Source organism: Halichoeres trimaculatus, unplaced genomic scaffold (genome assembly GCF_033239565.1).
Source record: "Halichoeres trimaculatus isolate MK-OKI-2021-1 unplaced genomic scaffold, fHalTri1.1 fHalTri1_scaffold_1, whole genome shotgun sequence".
Classification (NCBI taxonomy): domain Eukaryota; kingdom Metazoa; phylum Chordata; class Actinopteri; order Labriformes; family Labridae; genus Halichoeres; species Halichoeres trimaculatus.
The window spans coordinates 42,814,105-42,838,505 of record NW_027437179.1 but is presented as its reverse complement, the minus strand read 5'-3'; the positions used below and the strand labels follow the sequence as shown (position 1 = coordinate 42,838,505).

General features: G+C 41.4%; 1 protein-coding gene across 16 annotated transcripts in view; it reads right to left on the bottom strand.

Moving 5' to 3' along the window:
* Positions 1-24,401, bottom strand: part of ptprt (protein tyrosine phosphatase receptor type T) — a 486,185-nt gene that overhangs the window by 71,226 nt on the left and 390,558 nt on the right. For all 16 annotated transcript variants that reach the window (XM_074668102.1, XM_074668200.1, XM_074668208.1 and 13 more), the window contains 3 exons: positions 17,817-17,909; positions 15,651-15,760; positions 7,533-7,620 (listed from right to left, as the gene is read on the bottom strand). In XM_074668102.1, coding sequence (XP_074524203.1) covers positions 7,533-7,620; positions 15,651-15,760; positions 17,817-17,909 — 291 coding nt within the window. The remainder of the gene's footprint in view (positions 1-7,532; positions 7,621-15,650; positions 15,761-17,816; positions 17,910-24,401) is intronic.

The following is a 24,401-nucleotide window of genomic DNA, read 5'->3' as shown; positions in this document are numbered from 1 at the left end:
ACATATGTACATACTCACCAATAAATTCAGTTTATTCTGAAGGCACGCTCTGCTGAATTATAAATGACCATATGGAGGTTTTTCTACGGACGGAGGCCTGGGAGGAGGAGGAAAGGATGGAGGAGAAGGAGACGGAGGAGAGGAGGAAGGAGACAGATGCCTGTAATGAGGAAACACTGTGGCGCTTTGCCTCGACCCAAACACTGTCAGGAGCGATCAGAGAGGATGGATGGATGGAGGGATGGTTGGAGGAGAGGAAAGGTGAGAGGAAAGAATAAGAGTGACAGGAGGGCCAACAGGGGGTGAGGAAGAGGATTGGGAGTGTGATGAAGAGGGGGATAAGAGGCGGAGGACAGGAGGCTGCTAGATTAACATTTATTCAGCGTGCTGCGGGGATTCAAACATGGCAACCGCCGTTTGTGTTTGGCAGATGGCCGGAGGAAGAGCGTGTTAACACTTCAACTCCAATCAGCCCTCTCCAAACTGCAGCACAGAGTGTGTGAGCGTGTGTGTGTGTGTGAGAGTGTGTGTGTGTGTGTTAGGGAGAGATGAGTGCCACAGATAAGTCCTCACAAAGATAGGAAGCTTTCAGCCGCAGCCTCTGAGGGGATTCTGACGTCACATCTCGGGTGTCGGTTTAAGTCCCACAAAGCCGGGACACAAATTTAGCTCCCAGGCTGTGATCTGCGAGGGATCGATAAGCGTTTGTCGGGTTAGAGGTGCCGGGACTCTGATCTGGACCACAAAGACTCTACAGAGAACCAGATCAGAGAGTTTGAGACTTGCAGTAATGTTGAATTTGTTTCTGAGTTTGCAAACTGGATATTTGTGTAAGATTAAGCTCAGACTGAGGGGAGAGTGGAGCCAGGCAGCGTGCACCAGGCTCTGCTGAGAAGGAGGAGTCTGGATCAGGTATAAGGATCCAAACGCTACGGGTGTCTTAAAGTTTTTGATTACCTCCGATCAGTTTTAATAAGACGGAATCATAAAAATCTTTGCTCTGAGAGTCTGGAAGGAAAAGCAACAAGGGAAGACTCCTTCACTAAAAATGGAATGCAGCCGCCATTGGCACCTCGAACTGTTGCTCACGTGTCCCTCTGGTCGGGGACCCACAGGCTGAAATACTCAATAAATTAGGATAAACCTGACATGCTCTGACACTTTTCCTGTTTGTTTTTTCTCTTTTTGCTCGAACACTAAACACGGTGGGGCTGCATCCCAGTTTTGTGCTCCTAAATATTTGATCTGCACTCTCCTCTTTTAATCTAATTAATCATTTTTAATGTTTTATGGTTTGATTTTATGTAATGATTTTATTCTGCCTATTGTGATTTTATTTTATTTTAGCTGTAAAGTACTTTGAATTGCCTTGTATATAAATTGTGCTCTACAAATAAACTTGCCTTGCTGCTAAGGTCCAATAATTTAAGGGTCTACTCTGCAGGAGACATCATGAAAAAAAAATATATATATATATATATATATATAAATAAAAAAATAACAAATCTTAAAACCCATCTCCACATGATTGTGGGTCAATTTTATGACCTTTGACAGTCACCTACACCATCTTCCTCAACTGCCTCAACACATTTTCCTGCTTCTCTCCAGCCCCAGGTACCAAGGTGTGCCACAAGGCTCTGTGCTTAGCCCTCTTCTTTTGATCACCTGCATCAGGGGTCTGCAATCTTTACTTTCATAGGAGCCATTTTTCCTCAGCTCACCTGGATTAAAGTCATTCAGGAGACACAAAATCTGCTTTATCTTCACAGTAAAGACAAAGTAGATTAATTTTCTAAACATAGTTTAAATGCGGTGAATAGTTATCTAAATGAGATTTTTTTTTCTTTTTTTAAATATATATAAAATTGTACATGTGATGTCTTGTTTTTTCATTTTGAATAAATTTACAAAGAAAATAAAAAAGGAATTAAAAAAATGCAAAAAATGCAAAAAAAAAATAAAAAAATAAAATTAGAAATGTATAAAAAACAGAAATTAAAAAGTGCAAAAATTAAAAAATATACAAAATTATAAAAAATAGAAAAAAAAATGAAAAAAATTCCCCAAAAATTAGATAAAAAAAATGGAAAAAAAGACATGACAATATTGCAAAAAAAGAAGAAATAATTACAATTGTAAAAACTTGAGAAAAAAAATAATTTTTTTTTTTTTTGCAACATTTCAAAAAAATTGGTGAAAAAAAAGCCACTGTAAAGCAGTCAAAGAGTTGCAGCTTTCAGTCCTTTGAGCTACACATCCCTGCTGGCCTGATTAATCACCAATATGGCGTCAACTTACACTCTTATGCTGACAACACCAACTCTACTACAGTAAACTAATCCAAAATCATGTAGAGATGAGTTTTAAAAGTTTATTTCAGTGGATATTAAATCAGCCTACCCAACCCACCAAGGGTTTACATAGAAAAAAAAATCTTATTTTTCTATTAAAACATAAAGCTATAGTTACTTCAATGGCCACCATTATTTTTCAGGATGTTTCAAGCAGAGCTGTGAGATAAACTCTACCAACATGCATGAAACTAAGAGTTTTTAGAGCATTTAACTCTTTGATATGTACACGCTTTGCGAGTCAGACCATGTCGTTTTGGATCAGGTCCTCGTGTTTTGGTGTCATCAAACACTCAAAGAATCAGGCCTTTAGGTTTTGTCACCTTGACTTTTTATCTTCCTGATTCCCAGAGACAGAAAGGAGTGGTGTGTTTGGAAGGAGGAGTTAAAGTGGGACAAAGAGGAGAAAGGAGCCAGACGACGGCTCCCTGGTATTTAAACTTTCAGCTGCGGCCGTCTCTCCACATTTCCTGCTCCTAATAAAGACAGCGCACAAAGTCCTCTCCCCGGGGGCCTTTTAAACATTTTCTCAAGAAAATGAGTCTTTGTAAAATCACAGCCAGCGAGATGGACACTTTCCATTACCAGCCTGGTGTAATTAAAGGATTTGTACTAATAGCAAATTTATCATAATTCCTGTTGGCGATCAAGTCCCTGACAGCCTATTTCATTTCAGCCAGTGTTTCATTTAAAAGCCTTCAGGTTAGCGCCGCGTCTCCGCTCTGACATCTAAACCCTGGTAATGAGAGCGGCACACACACACACACTCACACACACTCACACACACTCCTACAGATGTGCACACACTGCTGCAATTTCCTGACTCGTGCAAGTCCTCACACACACACACAAAGTCAACAATTCATGCACATATTGTTCAGCAGACACACACACACTCTCCGTCACACACACACTTATCCAGAGAGCATAAAATCAAACAGACTTCATTAGCGCTCACAAATCACAGCAAACACTTGACGTATTCGACAGCTCCACATTCACATGCTAATTCACACACTAATGGCACAAACACACACACACACACACTCTCACACACACTCGTGCTACATTCAGGCGCTGCACGTCATTACGGCGGCCTGTCTTTGCTGCAGAGCGAAGCTTCGTTTTGATAAAACTCTGAATAAAGAAGGAGCTGAGCTTTGATCATCAGGCAGGAGAGAAATCCAAACTCTGGAAACTCAGAGGGAACTTTAGAAACCAGAACAAACAGACCGACGTTCTGGAAAGATCCGTTTTAACAGCCCTACAGGACTTTCAGCAGGAAGGGAGCTCTCCAACCTTTCCCTTATGATCCTGACTCAGTTATCCACCTGGACCAGGGTCTGCAGGGTCTGCAGGGTCTGCAGGGTCTACAGGGTCTGCAGGGTCTCTCCAAGCTGATTTATGCATTTTGTGGAAAATAAAACCGATTTATCATCAGAGATGTAACGGTTTATGAAAAACAATGAACCGTTATGTTCTGTGTGAACAGATCGCTGATTGTAAAGTTGCACACACTACAAATAACAACATTTCTCCACATTTAGCTTTAAAACGTCACTTTTTCTGCAGATTCAGAGAAATATTTGTGAATTATATTTGTCAAATATTATCTATAAATGTTGAATGTCTTATCTAAAGGTTAAATGTTATACACAAATGTTAATAAATGTTCTGATTCTAAATTCTTAGCTACATTTCTAAACATTTAGTTTTCATTCCAAATATTTATCTAAGTTTTCTCAATGTTTAGCTAACACTAAATATTTCCCAATGATTTCCAAATATGACGTGAAGATTTATAAATCTTGAGGTACGATTTCTAAATATTTAGTTAACATTGAAATTCAGACTCCCCCTGCCCACAGGAAGTACCAAAATAAAAGTTGGAGGAAGCGATCCAGCCGAGCAGATTTTGAGAAAGTCAAACACAGTCAGTTAAATCAGCTGTTAGAAAATAAACGTACCAAGTGCTGTGATGGCGCTGTTGAAGATCCTGTGGCCGACATCGGAAAAGTGGAGCTTGACTTTCTCAAAATCACTTCCTCAAACTTTTATTTTGGTACTACTCAAAGGGGACAGGAGTGTGGATTAGGATATTAGCTAATTACTTAAAAAAAACTTTGTTTGACGTTTAGAAATCTTTGCTAAATATTCAGAATGAAAAGTAAATCAGACTTAAGCTCAGCTCTTAGAAGCCTGTAGCATATCACTGCTAACTGGTGCTAGGCCGGATGTTTCCACACAAGGTGAGGAGAAGGAGGTGAGGATGACGTGCTGGTTCTCAGGTGTGAGCTAAGAAGTGACGACATGGACCTGTCCTTCCATCCATCGTTATTGGGAACGTAAGATCTATCTCCAATAAGATGGACGAGCTAGCTGTGCTAACCCAGCAACAGAGGGAATACCAGAGGGCAGAGTAGCATCATGCTATTCACAGACATGGCTAACAGAGCTAACAGCAGACACCAAGGCCACATGTGAAGAGCTTCACCTGCTGTGAGCAGACAGGATCCAGGAGACAGAGACTGAACAGACTGCTGAAGAAGCTCAGTCCTGGACCCTGTGGAGGTGGAGACTGGCTGACTGGACAATGATGGACAAGCTGTCAGCATCTATTTTCTTATGGAGCTTTTTACACTTTCTATACACTGTTGTGTCATTGTTACAATGACAATAAAGTTATATTCTATTCTAAATCTTTTCCAGGACTTGTGAATATGAAGTCAAGATTTCTAAATCTTGAGGGACGATTTCTAAATATTTAGCGAACATGGAAATTCGCATTCCCACCCACAGGAAGTGGGCCGACATCGAAGAAGCAGAGCTTGGCTTTCTCAAAATCTGGCCCAGCTGGATCGCTTCCTCAAACTTTTATTTTGTTGCTATTCTTTGGTGCTGCAGGCGGGAGTGTGAATTAGCATAAAAGCTAAATATTTAGAATCAGGACATTAATTTATAAAATGTACATATAGCACTGAACATTTAGATATAATAATTCAACATGTATATACAATATTTGACAAATATATTTCACAAATATTTCTCTAACTGCAGTAAAAATTGTGTTTTAGATCAAAAAGTGGCGAAATGTTGTTGTCATTTGTCGTGTGTTCGACTCTACAATCGGCGCCCCCTACGTGCGTTGTTTAGATAAAGATTTTTCTTTCTTTCTTTATTTGTTTTATGACTCAGTTTGTTGGACTTTAGATTTAGTGCGAGCTCTGACGGTAAAAAAGTGGAAGTCAAAACACCAACATTTCACCCCAAAACGCAAAAAAGATTAAGAAAAAAATCCAAGTTTATACCAAAATGCTGAGGGTCTGGAAACACTGTAGTGAGCATGCCAGGCCTGTAGGTGGCTCTATAACTGTCTTGTCCAGAAGCAGCTTTTGGTGAGCTGCTCCTCTCTCCGAAACACTCTGAAGCTTGGTTTATGTTGATGCGTCAGGCATGAATGACCTCATTTTTGCAGCTTTGCCCCCTCACACAGTCCTTTTCAAGCGAATATTTTTTGTGTTTCCTGAAAATTTCTAACCAGAGCTTGGAGTGTCAAAGTGTAAATATTCTGGCGTTTGTACGGTTCATCGCACAGAGGTCAGTGTGAAAACTGCAAGATTCCTCGAGGGAAATGACAGCCACACTCAGCGGAGAACAGAGACTGCTGAAAACAAAAGTTGTCAACAGCAAAAACAACTTCTTCATCTCTACTGGAACACTGTGGTAGAGGGTTTTTGCACATCACCCCCTGCTGTTTGGGAGCTCCCTCGTGTCTTATCTCCATGTATCACCAGCGACTTCTGGGACAGACAGTAAAGATATTTTTACTTCACTAGCTTTGACGCTGTTTCAAAAGTCAAACTGCCTCATTTTTTCAGGTTTTACATGATGAAATGTGCTGTCAGGCGATTAAAAAAAATAATCTAATTAATTACAGGATTTGTAATTAATTAATCTAATTAATCGCATTTTAATCTCATATCTGCTTAAGGTCCAAAATAAAGAATTTGAATTCCAGGACATTAAAATTACATTAAAAGACACTAAAAAATAAGGTGGGAATATATACAACACATTTTTAGGTACCCTGAGGCATAAGGAACAAATTAAAAAAGTTTTATGGTTCTATCTTTACAAAATCTACACAGTCCTGCACCTAAGATAAGCTGATTTGATTTTTAGGAGCGTTTTTGCTTCTGTCACTTTTTTACTCAATGTGGACTCAATTTTCACTGCAATATGAACTTCTATACTTCTATGAGGTCAGGAGAACCACGGCTAAAGGCTAAAAACTGTGAGGAACTATGTACAAAACACTTTTTTCAAGTCTTGGATCAAAGAAAAGTGAAGTATTCTCAGTTTAACATGCTCTGAACACACAAACTGTTGCTGATTGGTGCAGAGCAGCCCCAAGCTGAAACATGACACCAGGAAGATGGAAGCTAATTTTCAAAGAATTCTTTAGATTTAAATACAGGAGATATATCGATCATTCAGGGCTTGTTTGATGCAGTAAAGAGTGAAGAATTATCTGTTTTTTACAGAATTGAGCAAACGGTTGATTTTCTGTAGATTTTCAAAAAGGACGTGTGAATAAACGAGATGTGGACGGCAGTCACAAATCACTCTCGCTTCCCTCCCGCCGGTATGTTGCTGACGTCACATGTGATACATTCAGGGACCGTCGGAAATTTGAAAATCGGACGAGAACACCTCTTTTTCCAAGTAGGACAAACGGTTTGTAAATGCCAGACATTTACAAATAAGTGCGTCTTTGAACGCCCCGCGGGTTTGGGATCCAGATTAATCTGCGTTAATTTTTATGACGAAAATGACAGCCCTAGATGAAACATGACATGAATGATTAAACAAACTGTTACCAGTGGATTATTGGGATATACTGTATCCTGCTCTGTTAAAAACAACGATTGACACCAAACCAAAACAAAAACCCTGAGCTGTGGGTTTCTGTTTTGGACGTGTGTATTTTCCATTTCTCTTTGATGCAAACAAACTGTATGAATCTCTCAGACCGTGACGCTGCCAACCAACCAACCAGGTCTGGGATGAACAGCTTGATGAACCGTACAGAACCAACCCGGACTGAACCGGACCCCTCTACCCTCAGACGCTGAGCGCTAACTCCTGCAGCTCTGTCCGTTTCCTCTCAGTACTCACAAGCAATGATGTTGCCGTAGCGGTTCTTGTTGCGGTTCTCGTCCTTTTTGGCCGTTTCCCAGGGTGCCGTCTGTCCCTCCGCCAGGGCCTGAACCCACACAAACACACACACACAGACACACACAGACACACACACACACAGAGTATATTCTTGTTACTGAGGTACAGAGACAGATATATGCATGCACATATGGCCCGATGCCCAGAGCTTGTTCGCCGACACACGGCGGGCAGAAGAAGAAACACTTCCATGAATATTAACGAGGAGACGATGCACTGATAGTCGGCAGCTGAGCGGCTCTTTGGCTCTCAGGGCACGAGGGGGGGGGGGGGGGGGGGTTACGGCGGGAACATGACAGGACGCTGAGCTCTCAGAGGACGGGGGCGCTGCAGGCCGGTCACATGACTCTACTCTAAAAACAAGAAATAAAAAGTCTCCACTAAAAGGAGTTTTCTGTTGTTTAACCAGCTTTTGATTTTACTCCACCAGACCTCAAACAGTGCCCCCTACAGGCCTGGAGGGCTTCTGTCTCCAAGCCTCAGTCTGAAACTCTTCCTCTTTTTTGCAGATTTTATGTTTTTTGCTGCACATTTCTCATTAGCTGTGTCCTTCTGTTGCATTTGTTTCTGACTTGAACGCATCATTCCTGCACATGCAGCTCGTTTCTCCTGTTGCCTTCATTTGCAACCTCAGGAAACAGCAACTTTTTGGTTGCTGGATACTTTAAAGTCTGCATCTAAAAATGTCTAAAAGACTGAAAAGTCACAAAGTCTGGGGTCTTTTTTTTCTTTGATTCATATTTTGTTTGCTCGGTTGAGTCAACCCAAAAAAGTTTCCAAAAGAGTCACTTTCTGCACACCTGAGCGTCTGAATTTCCAGCCTAACAAAGAGCACCTGAACGCAGCACAGGTGTCAGAAACGTCCCCATGGCAGACGTCCCAGATCCACCAGGGAGGTCAGTTTATTGTTCGGCCATCAGGTGATTATTGGGGGACTTTTCTGATCCCCAAACCAGCGTTAACCCGGTCCAGCCCGGACTGGCAAGAGACGCTGCGTTCAGGTTCCCCTGGGAAATTTAAAGACTGAAAGAACGACGGACTAAACGATGACGTGTCGTTTGGAGCTGAAAAAGTTCAGGTGAAGAGTTGGTTTTTGGTCAGTTGGAGGAGAGGAGACAGATTGTCCCGCCCCCCTGCTGTGATGCTGCGCCGAGCGCCGCGCCAAGTGAACACGACAAGGACGAAGTCAGAGCGTGTGTGTGTGTGTGTGTGTGTGTTCATGCATGTGGAAAAAACACACACAAACAAACACAGGCTGTACAAATAAACTTTTTACTTGAAGTGTTTTAAAAATCAGCATCCACACTCCAGACGTGTGTATGGAAGGACACGTGTGTGTGAGTGTGTGTGTGTGTGTGTGTGTGTGTGTGTGTGTGTGTGTGTGTGTGTGTGTGTGTGACACACTCGAACTTGTGTGAAGCAACAAAACCCCAACTCACAAAGGTCGCCATATGGGCCCTGAACTATTTCAGAAAGAGCACGATAACACACACACACACACACACACACACACACACACACACACACACACACACACACACACACACACACACACACACACACACACACACACACACACACACACACACACACATACACACACACACAGTCTTCTGCCTATAGAGACGAGTGAACGGTCTTTTTGAGTCCATTAAGGGATTAAGGAAGACCAGACAACAGCTTTCACTTTCAGACAGTGATAGGACCTACATACACACACACTCACACACACATATATGCAAACACACACTCACACACACATGCTGGAGTTTGTACAAATGCACTGTGACAGGAAAACAGGCGCCTAAACTCATCGCCCAGTCGAGCAGAAAATGGATTCTTTAAAGGGCCCGATGGTGTGTGTGTGTTTGAGCAGTGTGTGTGTGTGTGTGTGTGTGTGTGTGTGTGTGTGTGTGTGTGTGTGTGTGTGTGTGTTAACTGTATGTGTGAATTTCCTCCGTCGTGTACATAAACCGGGCAGCGAGTTGTTTTCGGACATTTTCTGTAGGAGGTTTCTGTGGGAGGGTTATGCATGCATACGTGTGGTGCAGTGCCCAAGTGTGTGTGTGTGTGTGTGTGTGTGTGTAAGTGTGTGTGTGTGTGTGTGTGTGTGTGTGTGCATTTGCATACAGTGTGGGTTGGCTGCCCTTTGTCAACAATAAAAAAAGGTCTTAATCAAACTCGGCTCCCTGAATGTGTTGGTTTGGACTTTTTTTGATATTCGTTACAGAAACACACAGTGGGTGGACAGAGGAACACACACACACATGAAAACACACACACACATGAAAACACACACCTCCTCAGATGCACTAACGAGTACATCCTGCAGCACTTGTTAGAATCATTAAATCCTGATGATAGATGTTGAAAAATGACTTCAGGGGAAAAACTTGCTGGGATCCAACCGTTGGTTTTTGTTTTGGAGATTTGTTCATGAATTTGATTTTTTTATGATCTCTGGACTCTTAGATTAAAATAAGAAAAATAATAAAAAAAATAAAAAAAAAAACTTCTTAAATCTGCTTCTGTCAAAGTCCAGAAAAAAACTAAAAAGGAGATCTTCATAAAAAGATATCAACACATAAAGATCTCCTTCATGACACGTAGAGATGTGGGCCTCGAACACCAAGGTCGTCCAATAGCTGCACCCCCTGACAGAGGGCTGGCCAATCAGAGAGAAGGTGGAGTCTTAAAGCAGATCTACACTCAATAGCCACTTTACCAGGTCCACCTTGTTAGTACCGGGTTGGACCCCCTTTTGTCTTCATATCTGCCTTAATCCTTGGTGGCATAGATTCAACAAGGTCCTGGAAACATTCCTCGGAGAGTTTGGTCCATATTGACATGATAGCATCACACAGTTGCTGCAGATTTGTCGTCTGAACATCCATGATGAGAATCTCCCGTTCCACCACATCCCAAAGGTGCTCTATTGGATTGAGATCTGGGGACTGTGGAGGACATTTGAGTACAGGGAACTCATTGTCATGTTGAAGAAAGCAGTCTGAGATGATTCCAGCTTTATGACATGGAGCGTTATCCTGCTGGAGGTGCGACAAGTGTTACCAAATATGGATACCTCCATCAGCCACCAGACAAAAAGAAGGAAATCTGACGCATTCAGTATTCACATATGATTGATTCCACTTGGAGACAGTTTAAGAAAAACAATAAACGAGCTTTCTGAGTTTCTCACGTAACCTCAGCTTTAGACGAGACAATCAGTCTGAATCTCAGATTGAGATGATTTAAAGAAGTCGCTTTCAAGCAAATGCTTTTATTTCCTCTCTTTTCACTTTGTTATCTGATATTTTTAGGAGTCTTGACCCTGACTTTATTTGAATTTACCGTCCTGGTTTGGTTTGAGCGCGTTCCTGGAGGCCTCGACGTCCTGTGTTTCTTGTCCTTCATCAGGCTTAACGTACCGTTGTCTGACGGGTTAACGTCAGATTGTTGAGCTCACTTACAGATCGGCGTAGGTCACATGACGCTACATTAAAGGTTAATACATTCAGTGTTTAAGCTGACCAACAGCTCGGAGTCAAAGCATGCAGCAGATCTCTGTTAATGCTCACGCTGTAATCCCAGCAGGGACGGACATGTTGACAGCCTGTTAGTGGGGTTAATGGGCTCCGACGCTGGAGGTCACAGCGCACACAGGTGGGGACATGGAGGCACCATATGGGGCGTGGTGGACACACACACACACACACACACACATGCACACAGAGGTGAGGCTGTGAAATCATAGGATAATATCAGAAAATATCAACAATCACTCTGCGACAGACAGACAGACAGACGGAAAGTGTGTTTACGCAGTGTCAGGTCGCTCTCTATCAGCTGTTAGTGACAGGAAGCAGCACCACACACACACACACACACACACACACACACACACACACACACACACACACACACACACACACACACACACACACACACACACACACTCAGAATAAATCACATTTGCTCTCCCCTGAAACGTATCAGCGCCTATAAACCAAAATGACAGGCAGCAAATGAAAATATAACGTACGGCATCACGGAGGGACAATTTTCAGCGCATGCAGAGTTGGTAATAGAAAATATTCTTTTGAGACGGAGAGCCGCAGAAAACTCCTTCTGTGTCTTTCCGAGATTTATCGTCAGCGGCGAAGAAAAGGCAAATGAAAGGAGAATAAAGGGAAGTGAGGAAGGAGACGAGGAGGGAGGGAGGATTTATGGAAGTGAGGGAAGGAGGATTTGGAGGGAAAATGATCCCACGGTAGAGCGCGTATGACAAAGAGTGATTGTGAAAATGTCTGTTTGTGATGAAGTGCGCTGCGAACAAACAGTCAGCGTGAGGCGGGAGAGGAGTGAGAAGAGTAAGAATGAAACGCTCAGGTAGGAAGGGAGGAAAGGAGGCAAGGCGGGAGTAAGGCTGATGAAAGGACACTTTTTGTTTATGACCCTAAAACAGTTTTCAGGTTTTTTAAATGATAGAAATCTCCAACGAGGATGAAGATTTTGTGCCAAGATCAAATTAAACATGTTCAAAAGTCAGAAACTGTCTCTGGTGGTCAATTATGGACTAAAACCTGCTTAAAAAGGCAGTGTTGTACTTTTTTCAGTCTTTATTTTGTCCCTGTGGTGCCCCTGTAGTATGATTTACAGCTCAAATGAATGTCTAGTTTTCTCTCCCTGGTGTTGAAACACTTGCTGCTGTCTCTTTAAAAACTCTTTCCACCAGGTGGTTCAGTTCAGTTCAGTCCGTCTCAGTACAGCACACATTTTCTGGTGTTTCCACTGACTAATCCCCAAATTACCGACCCGTAACGTCCCACTTTTTGGTTCCCTTCTGTTGGGGTGCCAGACTAACCGAATCAACCCCAGAAGGTGGAGCCAGAAACACTGCAGTCTGCTGATTGGTGGAGAGAATCATCACTTCCTGTGTGACAGCGGTAATAAAGAACAACACATAACCCGTCATGTTGAAATCTCACGACGACTTCTTAAAAGGATTTCTGGGAAATGGCGTCATGAGCAGCGTTTCATGGTCAGTACTGTGTCGTGCTGCTATGATGTCATGCTAGTACGTAGCTGACGCGACTATCAGCATCCAGCTTACACGCCGCCTTCCAGGAAGGACAGGGTTGGCTGTGAAAACACAAACAGGATCAGGCTTTACTGATCCAACCCGTACCAAACTGTACTGATCCAAACCGGACCATGTGTTGGAAACGGGGCTTAGGACCCATTTATGCTCAACGCTATATGGATCCGGATCCAGATGGAGCTTTCTGTCCGTGCTCTGCGTTCATTTCGTCCGTATTTCTGTAGGTTTCCATGAAGCTTACAGATACAGACCAAACGGAGCAGTACCAGTAGAAACTGTGGGGGCAGTGTTGCTGTTACTATCTGATACGTAATTATTGAAGACATAACAATGGAGGAACTTTTGCGATGTATTTAACAGTCTCACCAACCACCACCTCCTACAATGCCGCCTCTGTTTGTCTTTTCTGTTAGAGCAGGGTTGGCCAACCTGTGGCTCGTGAGCTGCATGTGGCTCTTTGCCTTTCGGTGTGTGGCTCCTCGATCCATTCATAAAAAATATATGTAGTTATGAGGAGTTATGAGGATTGATGGTGTGCTGATCAATCTAAACTATATCTATATCTATATATATATATATGTATCTATATATATATATATATATATATATATATATATATATATATATATATATATATATATATATATATATATATATATATATATATATATATATATATATATATATATACACGTTTATTCACACGTCCTTTTTGAAAATCTAATCTAATCTCAATTCTGTATAAAACAGGTAATTTTACACTCTCTACTGCATCAAACAAGCTCTGAATGATCGATATATATCCTGTATATAAATCTAAAGAATTCTTTGAAAATTTGCTTCCATCTTCCTGGTGTTGTGTTTCAGCTTGGGGCTGCTCTGCACCAATCAGCAACAGTTTGTGTGTTCAGAGCATGTTAAACTGAGAATACTTCACTTTTCTGTGATCCAAGACTTGAATAAAGTGTTTTGTACATAGTTACTCACAGTTTTTAGCCTTTAACCCTGGTTCTCCTGACCTCATAGAAGTATAGAAGTTCATATTGCAGTGAAAACTGAGTCCACATCCAGTAAAAATGTGACAGAAGCAAAAACCGTCCTAAAAGTCAAATCAGCTTATCTTTGGTGCAGGACTGATTAGATTTTGTAAAGACAGAACCATAACACTTTTTTAATATGTTCCTTATGCCTCAGGGTACCTAAAAATGTGTTGTATATATTCCCACCTTATTTTCAAATGTCTTTTAATGTAATTTTAATGTCCTGAAATTCAAATTCTTTATTTTGGGACCTTAAGCAGATATGAGATTAAAATGCGATTAATTAGATTAATTAATTACAAATCCTGTAATTAATTAGGTTAATTTTTTAAATCGTCTGACAGCACTTATATATATATATATATATATATATATATATATATATATATATATATATATATATATATATATATATATACACACATGGATGCCAACGCTGGGAATAGTTGGGATTGATACTTAAGTATCGGTTTCTCTTCTCTAGTAGGAATTGAAGCACACAAACAAAGTAAATCTCTCTTTGAAAATTGGAGATGTATTGATTTTCATTTTAGGTTATTTTGCTCATGTGTGAGAGGAAGTGTGTTTGTAAGACCACATGAGTGACATGGCTCTCTGTAGTACCACGGTCATTTTTGTGGCTCTTGGTCTCTGGCTGGTTGGCCACCCCTGAGTTAGAGCTACATCAGCAACACCTCCTCCACAGTCGCCATGTTTGTTTTTGAGTTTGTTGTTGTCAGAAACTTTGACTCTGGGCTGCTCCCCCTGGTGGATGGATTAGTTAGCAGCAATGCTAACGTAAAGGACGCAGTGAGAGTGACATGGTTTGAAAAGGACGGAGACATTTTCTCACTTAAGGGGAGGAGAAATGGGGCTTTAGGCTTCCCACGCCACAAACCACCTTCACTCTGATTGGCCAGCCCACTGGAGACCTATTTGGGGCGGAGCTATGAACAGACCTTGGTGTTTGAAGCCCCTGCCCCTCCAATGTGTCATGAACCTGTCATTATCCGATGCCCTGTGAAGATCTTGTAGTTCCAACAGAGTGTCTGGAGCAGTTTGGATATCTGACGTGCTGATTGATTCATCTGCAGACTGAAGGTGTTTCCTCAAACCTGAATCTCTCTGAATCATGTTTTATTTGACGCCATGACTCAGCGGCTCGCCTTTTCCTGCCTGCAGCTTTTTTCTGAAACTTTCTTCAGACGACCAAGGCTGAGTCCCGTCAAAGCACAGGAACCACTTCCTCCAGTTTCCCTCAGATCCAGAGCTTCACTGAGTGCTGTGTTGGCTTTTCTCCGATAGTCCTGATGTTACATTTGGTCCACACCTCGGGCCATGTGGCAGAAACGTTTGTTATCCTCCTGCTGCGCCTGCTGCAAAAATCCAGCTCCAGCTTTCTTAGCATTCTCTGTGATTATGAAATGCAGTGGGATCAGGTATTTCTGGTGTGATCCAGTGAGTTTAATGCACAGAGTTTTGTTTCCTGTGACATTATGTTGAGGTTTCAGTGCCTCAGGAAGTGAGTTAGCTTCACCCTCTTCCCATTTGTCCCCAAACAAACATCATTAATTAGCCGACTGCTGTCCGGGTCACAGGGCAGCTGCATCATGTCCTCTCAGCGCTTAACAAGAGGAGCAGATTCACCCCGACACGGAGCCGCTCCAGCTCGGCTCTCTGTGATCCTCCATGTTTGTTAGGGGAGAAAATCCTCCTCTGTTCAGCAGGTTATACCAGAGGTTACATTTCAGCGCTCGGGGTTCAAATGAGCATTTATTACTCCAATAATCTGTCTGCAGCAGCTGCTGACCTCTGACCTTTGCACTAATAGCTGCTTGTAATGTTGTCAGGCTGAAAACCAACACTGTTTTGCTGTTGTTTTCCATAATAAGCCAGCGTGAGTGAGGGTGAACTCACCTCGTACTCCTCCTTGAAGCCGTAGCCCTGTCCGCATTTCATCTGCGTGATGTGCTGGAGGAGGTCGGCCACGCGGATAGCCGGCTGAAACTGACCAGCCTGGAACTGACCTGCAGGGACAGACACAGAATAAACTGACGTCAAAACAAAAAGGGTGTGAGGATCTTCATTTTAACCCCATGACGCAGCTTCAAGACTTCCTTACTTGACTGAATAACCAGCTGACGTCATGAGGCAGGTTTCCACACGCTCTGTAAGCTCAGTCGCTGTTGACTACACTCATCTCTCTAGTTTTAAAGTTAATCACCAAGTCTGGAAAGTGCTTTTGTTTTCTTTAAGTGACACGCAGTCAACAAACCCATCAACTGGTTGGTTGACTCACTAACTTTAACATCTTACAAGGAAATCTAAAAAAAAAAACAGGCTGACTCTCATACTACCTGGAAAATGAACCGACCAGCTGTTCATTAGCAACCTACCATCAAACTAGCTCTACCTGGAAAAACATCTGACTAACCTCCAGAATAACCCACTCAGCAAGTAGACAAATAATTAACATATCAATGAGACAGACTAATAACTTAATAACTAACGTATGAAATCAGTTAACCTACCAACCATCCACTGGCTCATTTGTTAATTAACTTGTTCCATAACCAGCAAAACAATTAACTTATTCACTCATTTCTGAGTATTTTACTCACTGACCAACCAGTGTACTCATTCACACACTCATTGACCAAACAACTAAACCAATTTACTAACTTGCCTACCAAAAACCAACCCACTTACTCACTTGCTAACAAGCCAGCTAGTTTAACAACCAACCCATTTTTTTCACCAACCCACCCACCCACCCATTAAACACACAAATAGAACAAGTAACTGACTCTCCACCTACTCCCCAACTCACTCATCCATTGAGTAACCAACCAGCTCATACTTCTTAACCAACAAACTACCTGACCAACTAACATTCCACCAACCAGCCAACCCACCCACCCACCTATTCACTAGTTAACCATCTAACTAACGAAAATACCAGGCCATCCACTCACAAATTCATTGACTCTTTCAACAACCCACTTATCAATTTACCAACCAACCCACCAACCAACCCACCAACCAACCAACCAAACAAACTAACAACGATCCAATCATCCAACCAACCAAACAATCAGACAAACAACCATCTAACCAACCATCTAACCAACCAACCAACCAACCAACCAACCAACCAACCAACCAACCAACCAACCAACCAACCAACCAATCAACCAACCAACCAACCAACCAACCAACCAACCAACCAACCAACCAATCAACCAACCAACCATCCAACCAACCAACCAACCAAACAAACTAACAACGATCCAATCATCCAACCAACCAAACAATCAGACAAACAACCATCTAACCAACCAACCAACCAACCAACCAACCAACCAACCAACCAACCAACCAACCAACCAACCAATCAACCAACCAACCAACCAACCAACCAATCAACCAACCAACCAACCAATCAACCAACCAACCATCCAACCAACCAACCAACCAACCAACCAACCAACCAACCAACCAACTAACCAACCAACCAACCAACCAACCAACCAACCAACCATTAAAACCAACTTACCAAATGTATTCATGAAACTATTCTATCCTGCCTACTCAGCCACTCACAAACCAACCAACCGACCTATTTATAAAACCACAACTATCCCAGCTACAAAGCCAACCACAAATCAACCAGCCAACCTAGTCAATGAGCCATTAAGTAACCACTGAACTCACCCACTTATTAACAAAAAGCTAACTTATAAACCAACCAGCCCACTCACTCACTCATTCACTCACTGAATGACTTAGCATCTCTGGGCTAAAAAAAAATAAATAAATAAAAAAACAAAAAAAAACAACAAACACCACCACCACCATGCTATAGACTGTTAAGCAAACTAACTGACTGACTGACCTGCTGAACAATTCTACAAATGTTACTGACTGCCTTTAACAACTTAGTGTACAACATAAAGTAAAAATAAAAAAGTCACTTCAAAATAAAGTAAAAATAAAAAGTCACTTCAAAATAAAGTAAAAAAACCTGAAAAAACATGAAGAAAACCACTGATAGAGTTTATTTATGTGTTTGTTTGCACGTACCGCTCTGGTAGGAGAGCTCCACGGACTCACAGCCTCCATAAGGAAAACTCTGCAGGGTGAGGGAGGGCTGGGCCAGGGACGGCTGGCTGCTGTCTGTAGGGGGCGACAGAGAGAGGCAGAGAAAGACAGGAGACAGAGAGTAAGGTGAGTCATGAGAAAGTGACAGCGGACCACCGACAGCGACAGCGTGCGCTGAGAGGAATCACTTCAGAGCAGCACGATGACAAGAGCTGAGTTAAATGAGTCACCAAGCTGAGCCCTGATTGGAGGGCCTGACGTCAGGACAGTTAATTAGAATATCTCTCGTCTAATTAAAGAACGGACAGATTGATTGGACGAGCGTATGAGCTCTATTAGTCAGGACAGATGGAGGGAAGATGGAGTGAAAGATGGAGTGAGAGATTTCAGAGGAAGAGCGGCTGATGAGGTGAAGTCACATTCAAGAGCCTCAACATGAGACGCAGAGAAAACACTGTCACATGAATAAAGGAGGAAACAAAATGAAAATCTGTTTCCTTTTAGACATCTTAAGGAAAGACTTTTCTTTTTAAGACTTTCCAAAATGGCCAAAACCAAAATTTTTCATCAAATTTTCCAACAAATCCACAGTTTATTTCCTCAGAGTTGTGTCATTTCCCCATTCAGCCCAGTCAGACAGTTTGAGACTGAGTGGAAACGCCGTCTACGGAGGAAAAAGAGTCAGTCATATAAAGCTGAACGACTCTATTTTCTCCTAATGGAGCTATTTGCATGTTAATAGCGTCCGTGGATTCATTAGTGGCCTAAAGTGGCTTCTCCATAAGCCAATCTAAACAGCGGCTTCACTAAACGGATGAAGAATGAGCGGGCCACATGGGTCACTCTGCAGCTCTCTCTCAGGTGGGAGCGTGTGTGAGTGTGTGTGTGACGTGTGGGAGTGTGTGTGTGTGTGTGGTTGAGACAAAAGGTGATGAAAAAGAAACCAGGTGGATCTAATTGGCTGACACTGTGTGATTAAAAACGGCGACAAGTCCTGATACGAGAGAGAAGACAGAGGAGTGATGAGAGGAAAGGAGAGGAGCTGATTGACGGGTCAGAGAGCAGAAACAGAGATTTCAAAATAAAAAATATTTATAAGGCGACGCTCCGCTGAGGAAACATGTCACAATATTTACTGTCACCATACGTTATATTGTGTGAAAACATAATGTATCACAACATGTGTTGTGATACATTGTTACTCTGTGTTACATTATGTTACATTACGCTGTGTCAATTTACTTTGTGTTACGTTACATTGTTTAACGTCATGTTGTGTTACGTCAAATTGTGTTACGTTACGTTACATTGTGTAACAAAGTGTTGTTTTAAGTTGCGCTGCGTCACTTTACTCTGTGTCACATTACGCTCTGTAACGTTATGTTTTGAAATGTTATGTTGTGTAAAGTTAAGTTGTGTAACCCTTCGTTGTGTAATCTTGCATTGTGTTAAATGATGCTGTGTTGGGTTTCACCTTGTTTTCGTTTGCGCTGTATAATGTGCCGCCATGACCCTGTGTTACATAACAATGTGTGAAATTGCGCTGTAATGTTACGCTGTGTTATGTTACACTGTGTTACATTACGCTGTGTTACGTTAGGCCGTGTTACGTTGGGCCGTGTTACGTTACCCTGTGTTACGTATCGCTGTGTGACGTTATGCTGTGTTATGTTACGCTGTGTTATGTTACGCTGTGTTATGTTACGCTGTAATAAGTTACGCTGTAATACGTTACGCTGTAATACGTTACGCTGTAATACGTTACGCTGTAATACGTTACGCTGTTACGTTTCGCTGTGTTACGTTACGCTGTGTTACGTTACGCTGTGTTACGTTACGCTGTGTTACGTTACGCTGTGTTACGTTACGCTGTGTTACGTTACGCTGTTTTACGTTACGCTGTGTTACGTTACGCTGTGTTACGTTACGCTGTGTTACATTAAGCTGTGTTACGTTTCGCTGTGATAAGTTTTGCTGTGTTACGTTACGCTGTGTAACATTAAGCTGTGTTACGTTAAGCTGTGTTACGTTAAGCTGTGTTACGTTAAGCTGTGTTACGTTACCCTGTAATACGTTACGCTGTAATACGTTATGCTGTAATACGTTACGCTGTAATACGTTACGCTGTTACGCTGTTACATTAAGCTGTTACGCTGTTACGTTAAGCTATTTCATTCTGTTAAATTAAGCTGTCACCATACGTTACACACTCTGTTAAGGTACACTGTAACATTACGCTGTTACTTTATGCTGTTACTTTACGCTGTTACTTTACGCTGTTACTTTACGCTGTTACTTTACGCTGTTACGTTGTGTCAGGTATTGACATGTTTTTGTGCGCTGTGTAATGTGCCGCTCTTAGGCTGTGTTACATTATGCTGTGTTACATTACGGTGTTACGTTAGGCTGTTACCTTAAGCAGTTATGTTTTATTAAATTAAGCTGTTATGTTACGCTGTAATGTTATGCTGTTATATTACGCTGTACTATGTAAAGCTGTTATGTTGCGCTGTGTTATATTGTACTGTTACGTTACGCTGTTATGTTATATTGTGTAATGTTTGATGTGTTACGTTATGCTTTGTTACGTGACGCTGTGTTATGATGTGTTGTGTAACAAAACACTGTTTATAATATGCAGTGTTATTTTAAGTCATGTTATCATTCATTTAGTCATTCGTTGTGTTACAATACACCCTGTCACGATACGTGTTGGGGATAAGCTTTGCTATGATGTGTTTTGTTGCGCTGCGATGTGTGAATTGTTGTTTTACGGTTTGTTGTGTTAAGACAAATGTTACATTATGCTGCGTTACAATGGGTTAGGATACGTTTTGTTACAATATGTTGTGTTGTGTTACATTGTGTAAAGAAATGCTGTGTTAAGATGTAATGTGTTACGATACACTGTTACAATATGTTGTGCTGCAAAACACAGTGTTCTGATATGGGTCATATTGTGTTGTTTTACATTACACTGTGTAATTATCAAATTGTGTCACGATAAAGTTGTGTCGTGTTACAATATGTTTCAGTTAATTTGTGTCGTGATAAGGCTTGTAATAACACACAGTGTTACGTCACATTGTGTTACATCAAGTCAATATTATGACACCTTATGTTTTCAAAATGTTTCCTCACATTGTGTTTTGTTTTAGTTGTGTTTCATTAGATCCTTTGTTGATGTGCGTCATGTTGCACCATGTGTTGTGTTACCTTGTGTTGCATTATGTTGAGCTTTGTTGTGCTCCACTGTGCTGCAGATACTTTACATTCAGTTTTGTGACTCTGTGATCCTGAGTTTACAATCTTCATCCTGTGACTCCTTAAAATGTTGGTTTAATCTATTGAATAATTTTATCTGAGGCAGTAGATACAGGTCTAAACATGCATAAAAACTGGACTGTTAGCTAAAGATTCTGAGCTCTGAGGTATAGATCTGTGTATCATCAGCATAACGGGAATATGACAGGTGGATGTAAAGAAACCAACGACCCAGAGGATGTGTTGTCCAGCTCAGCGCCCTCTTTACCTGGATGATTTGATTCATGGTCCTCATTACTGCCAATCTCATGATCCATTTTACCCTCTCATCAATAAAACTGGGATACTTGAACTGCTTCATTCAAGGCGGAGTCACCCAGCCAATGTTTTCCCTGAATGAACCACGACCCTGGACTAAGAGGCACTGACTTTCATCCCTGCCGCTTTGTACTCAGCTGCAAACCGGCCCAATGCAGCAATAACAGCAGTAGCAAATGGATTGAGATGGGATGAGAAATGAAGACAAAAGAGAGGGAAGACGAGGGAAAATGGATGTCAAGTGGAAGAAAGCAAAAGAGCAGCGGGAGAAATGAGGAAAAACAAGAAGCGTGGAAGAGAAAGGGCTGAGGTAAAAGGTTGATGCATGGAGACAGGGAAGAAAAGACGTCAGGGGAGAGAAGAGCAGAGAGTTTAGACCAGAGTGTGGACGGGAGACAGATGAGGCCCCAGACGGGGTGAAGGAGAGACAGGAGTAAAGAGCTGAGGTGAGGAGAGGTCGGACAAACACAAACTATCTGCTCACTGAAACAGAACCGGGCCGTCCTTTCCTTTCCTCTCACTCTCTGTCTGTGAAGGAGCTCAGCAGAGACTTTCTGCAGCACTTCATCCCATCACTGAAATCTGTAGAAACTCTCCTCAACCTCCACTTTCCTCTGCCGGCCTCTGAGCTCCTGTTTCAATCTCTCTTCTCACTTCAGACCTGCTTCATTCGCTCTGTTACTACCCTCTGAATATGGTCTAATTCGAGAGCCTTCAACCCGAGGCTCTGGAGCCTCATGTGGCCCTTTGACTCCTCTGCAGTGGCTCCTTGTAGCTTAACAAAATATGATTGAAATAAAGAATAGTTATTTTTCTTCCAGAGGGTATTGATGGTTAAAGACACTGACACTAAATAAAATCCTGTGTTAACATTTAGTTGAACTAAATCTTCATCCCATCTGTCAATAAAGCCTGCCACCGCTCTACTTCACCTCCTACAACATCAACAGCCCACCAACTTTCCATGCACCTGTGGCTAACCTCAAGTTTTACCTGCCGCTAAACGTACATGATCGATATGTGGGAAGACATTAGCAAACAACAAAAAATAATGGTAATCTTTCAAAAATATTACATTTTCGCAAATGTATTATTATTTATTTAAACTTATTTTTTTTTTTAATTAAGCTTTTTTTTTTTTTTTAAATAATTTTGCACATTTCCAAATTTTGATTTTTAATTGATTTTTTTTCAAATTTTTGAACATTTATTTTTTTTGTATTCAAAAAAACTTAAAAGGTTTTGAAAAATAAAATTTCTTTTTTGAGTTTTGTATTTTTAAAAAAGATTTTTCAAATGTTTTTTAAAATTTATTTTTTAATTACTTTTTTATTAAAGTTGCTAATTTTGAAATTTGAAATTTATTTTGCAAAATTTCAAGATATTAATTCATTTTGAAATCTCTAATTTTTTGATTTTTTTTTTTTTTTTTTTATTTTTTTAGAAAATCTTAAATTTAGAAAAAAAAATCAAAATTGTCATAATTTTTTAAATGGTATACAAAGACATCACATGCACAATTTCATAAATTCCCCAAACCTTCTTGTTTAGATAATTATTTGCTAGATTTTAACTATGTTCACAATTATTTCCATTCTAACAACTTTATTGTAAAGATAAAGTAGATCTTTTGTCTTCTGATTGACTTTAATTCAGGTGAGCTGAGGAAAAATGGCTCCTATGAAAGTAAAGGTTGCAGACCCCTGGACTAATGGAAGAAAAAGACGGCTGGTTCTCACATGTACAGAAGACAAATTATCCTTAACTCTGAATGCAGATATGAAGATCGTAGAAATATACTAAGGAAATCGACACAAACACACATGAAAACACATCCGTTGTCTTTGAAAAAATCCCCAGGGCTCCATGCATCTGTCTACAAGGTCACCTGTGCATACATGCATGCAGAAGTATGTTTATAAACATATATGTGTGTGTGAGCATGTATGTGTGTGTATGTGTGTGTGTGTGTGTGTTTGACAATGTGTGTATTTCTGCACAAAATGTGTGCAGCAGCAGAATCTACCTCCGAACACAAAGGGTGCTGTGTGCATAATTCACTGCCTATGTCTCTTTGTATGGGCCTGCAAATGTGTGTGCAAGCATGTTCGGTGTGTGTGTGTGTGTGTGTGTGTGTGTGTGTGTGTGTGTGTGTGTGTGTGTGTGTGTGTGTGTGTGTGTGTGTGTGTGTGTGTGTGTGTGTGTGTGTGTGTGTGTGTGTGTGTTACACCAAGGTCAAATATGCATTAAGCCAGGCATGAAATGGAGTCATAGCAGCAGCTCCACAACACTGACTATGATGAAGACATCTCAATGCTAATGGGGAGATTTATTGACCCCACAGTCACAAGGGGGCTGGGTGTGTGTGTGTGTGTGTGTGTGTGTGTGTGTGTGTGTGTGTGTGTGTGTGTGTGTGTGTGTGTGTGTGTGTGTGTGTGTGTGTGTGTGTCTCACACCGAGGTGTATGCAGAGCGCTGACTGTGTGCTACCAGTGTGTGTTTGACAGTGTAAGAGAGAGGCATTGATTAAGAGAGAGATAGGGAAGTGAGCTCTGGGAGTTTTTTTGCTTGTGTGTGTCAGCGTGTGTGTGTGTGTCAGTGTGTGTGAAGGCCGTTTACACTGTCAGTGTGTGTGTATGGTAATGTAGTCCTTCATGCTTGGGAGTGTGCTATATAAAGTTCCCTCCTCCCACACTGTGACTTTATTAAGACTCTGTTAAGGATGACTCCAGAGTTAACTCTTACCCGTCCGTCCACCTGGACTCTGGTTCCTCTATCACTTTAAAGAGAGTGTTAAACTATGTTTAGTCTTTATTCTGTCCCTTAGGGGCCCCCGTACTATCTTAACATTATTTACAGCTCATTAAAATCTTTTTTTTCTCCTCCCTCTGATGATTTAGTAAACCTTTATTTCAGCCTCTGTCTAGAACACTTTGTTTTTCGCTGCTGTTTCTTTAAGACTCCATGCTCCATAAACCCTCTTCAC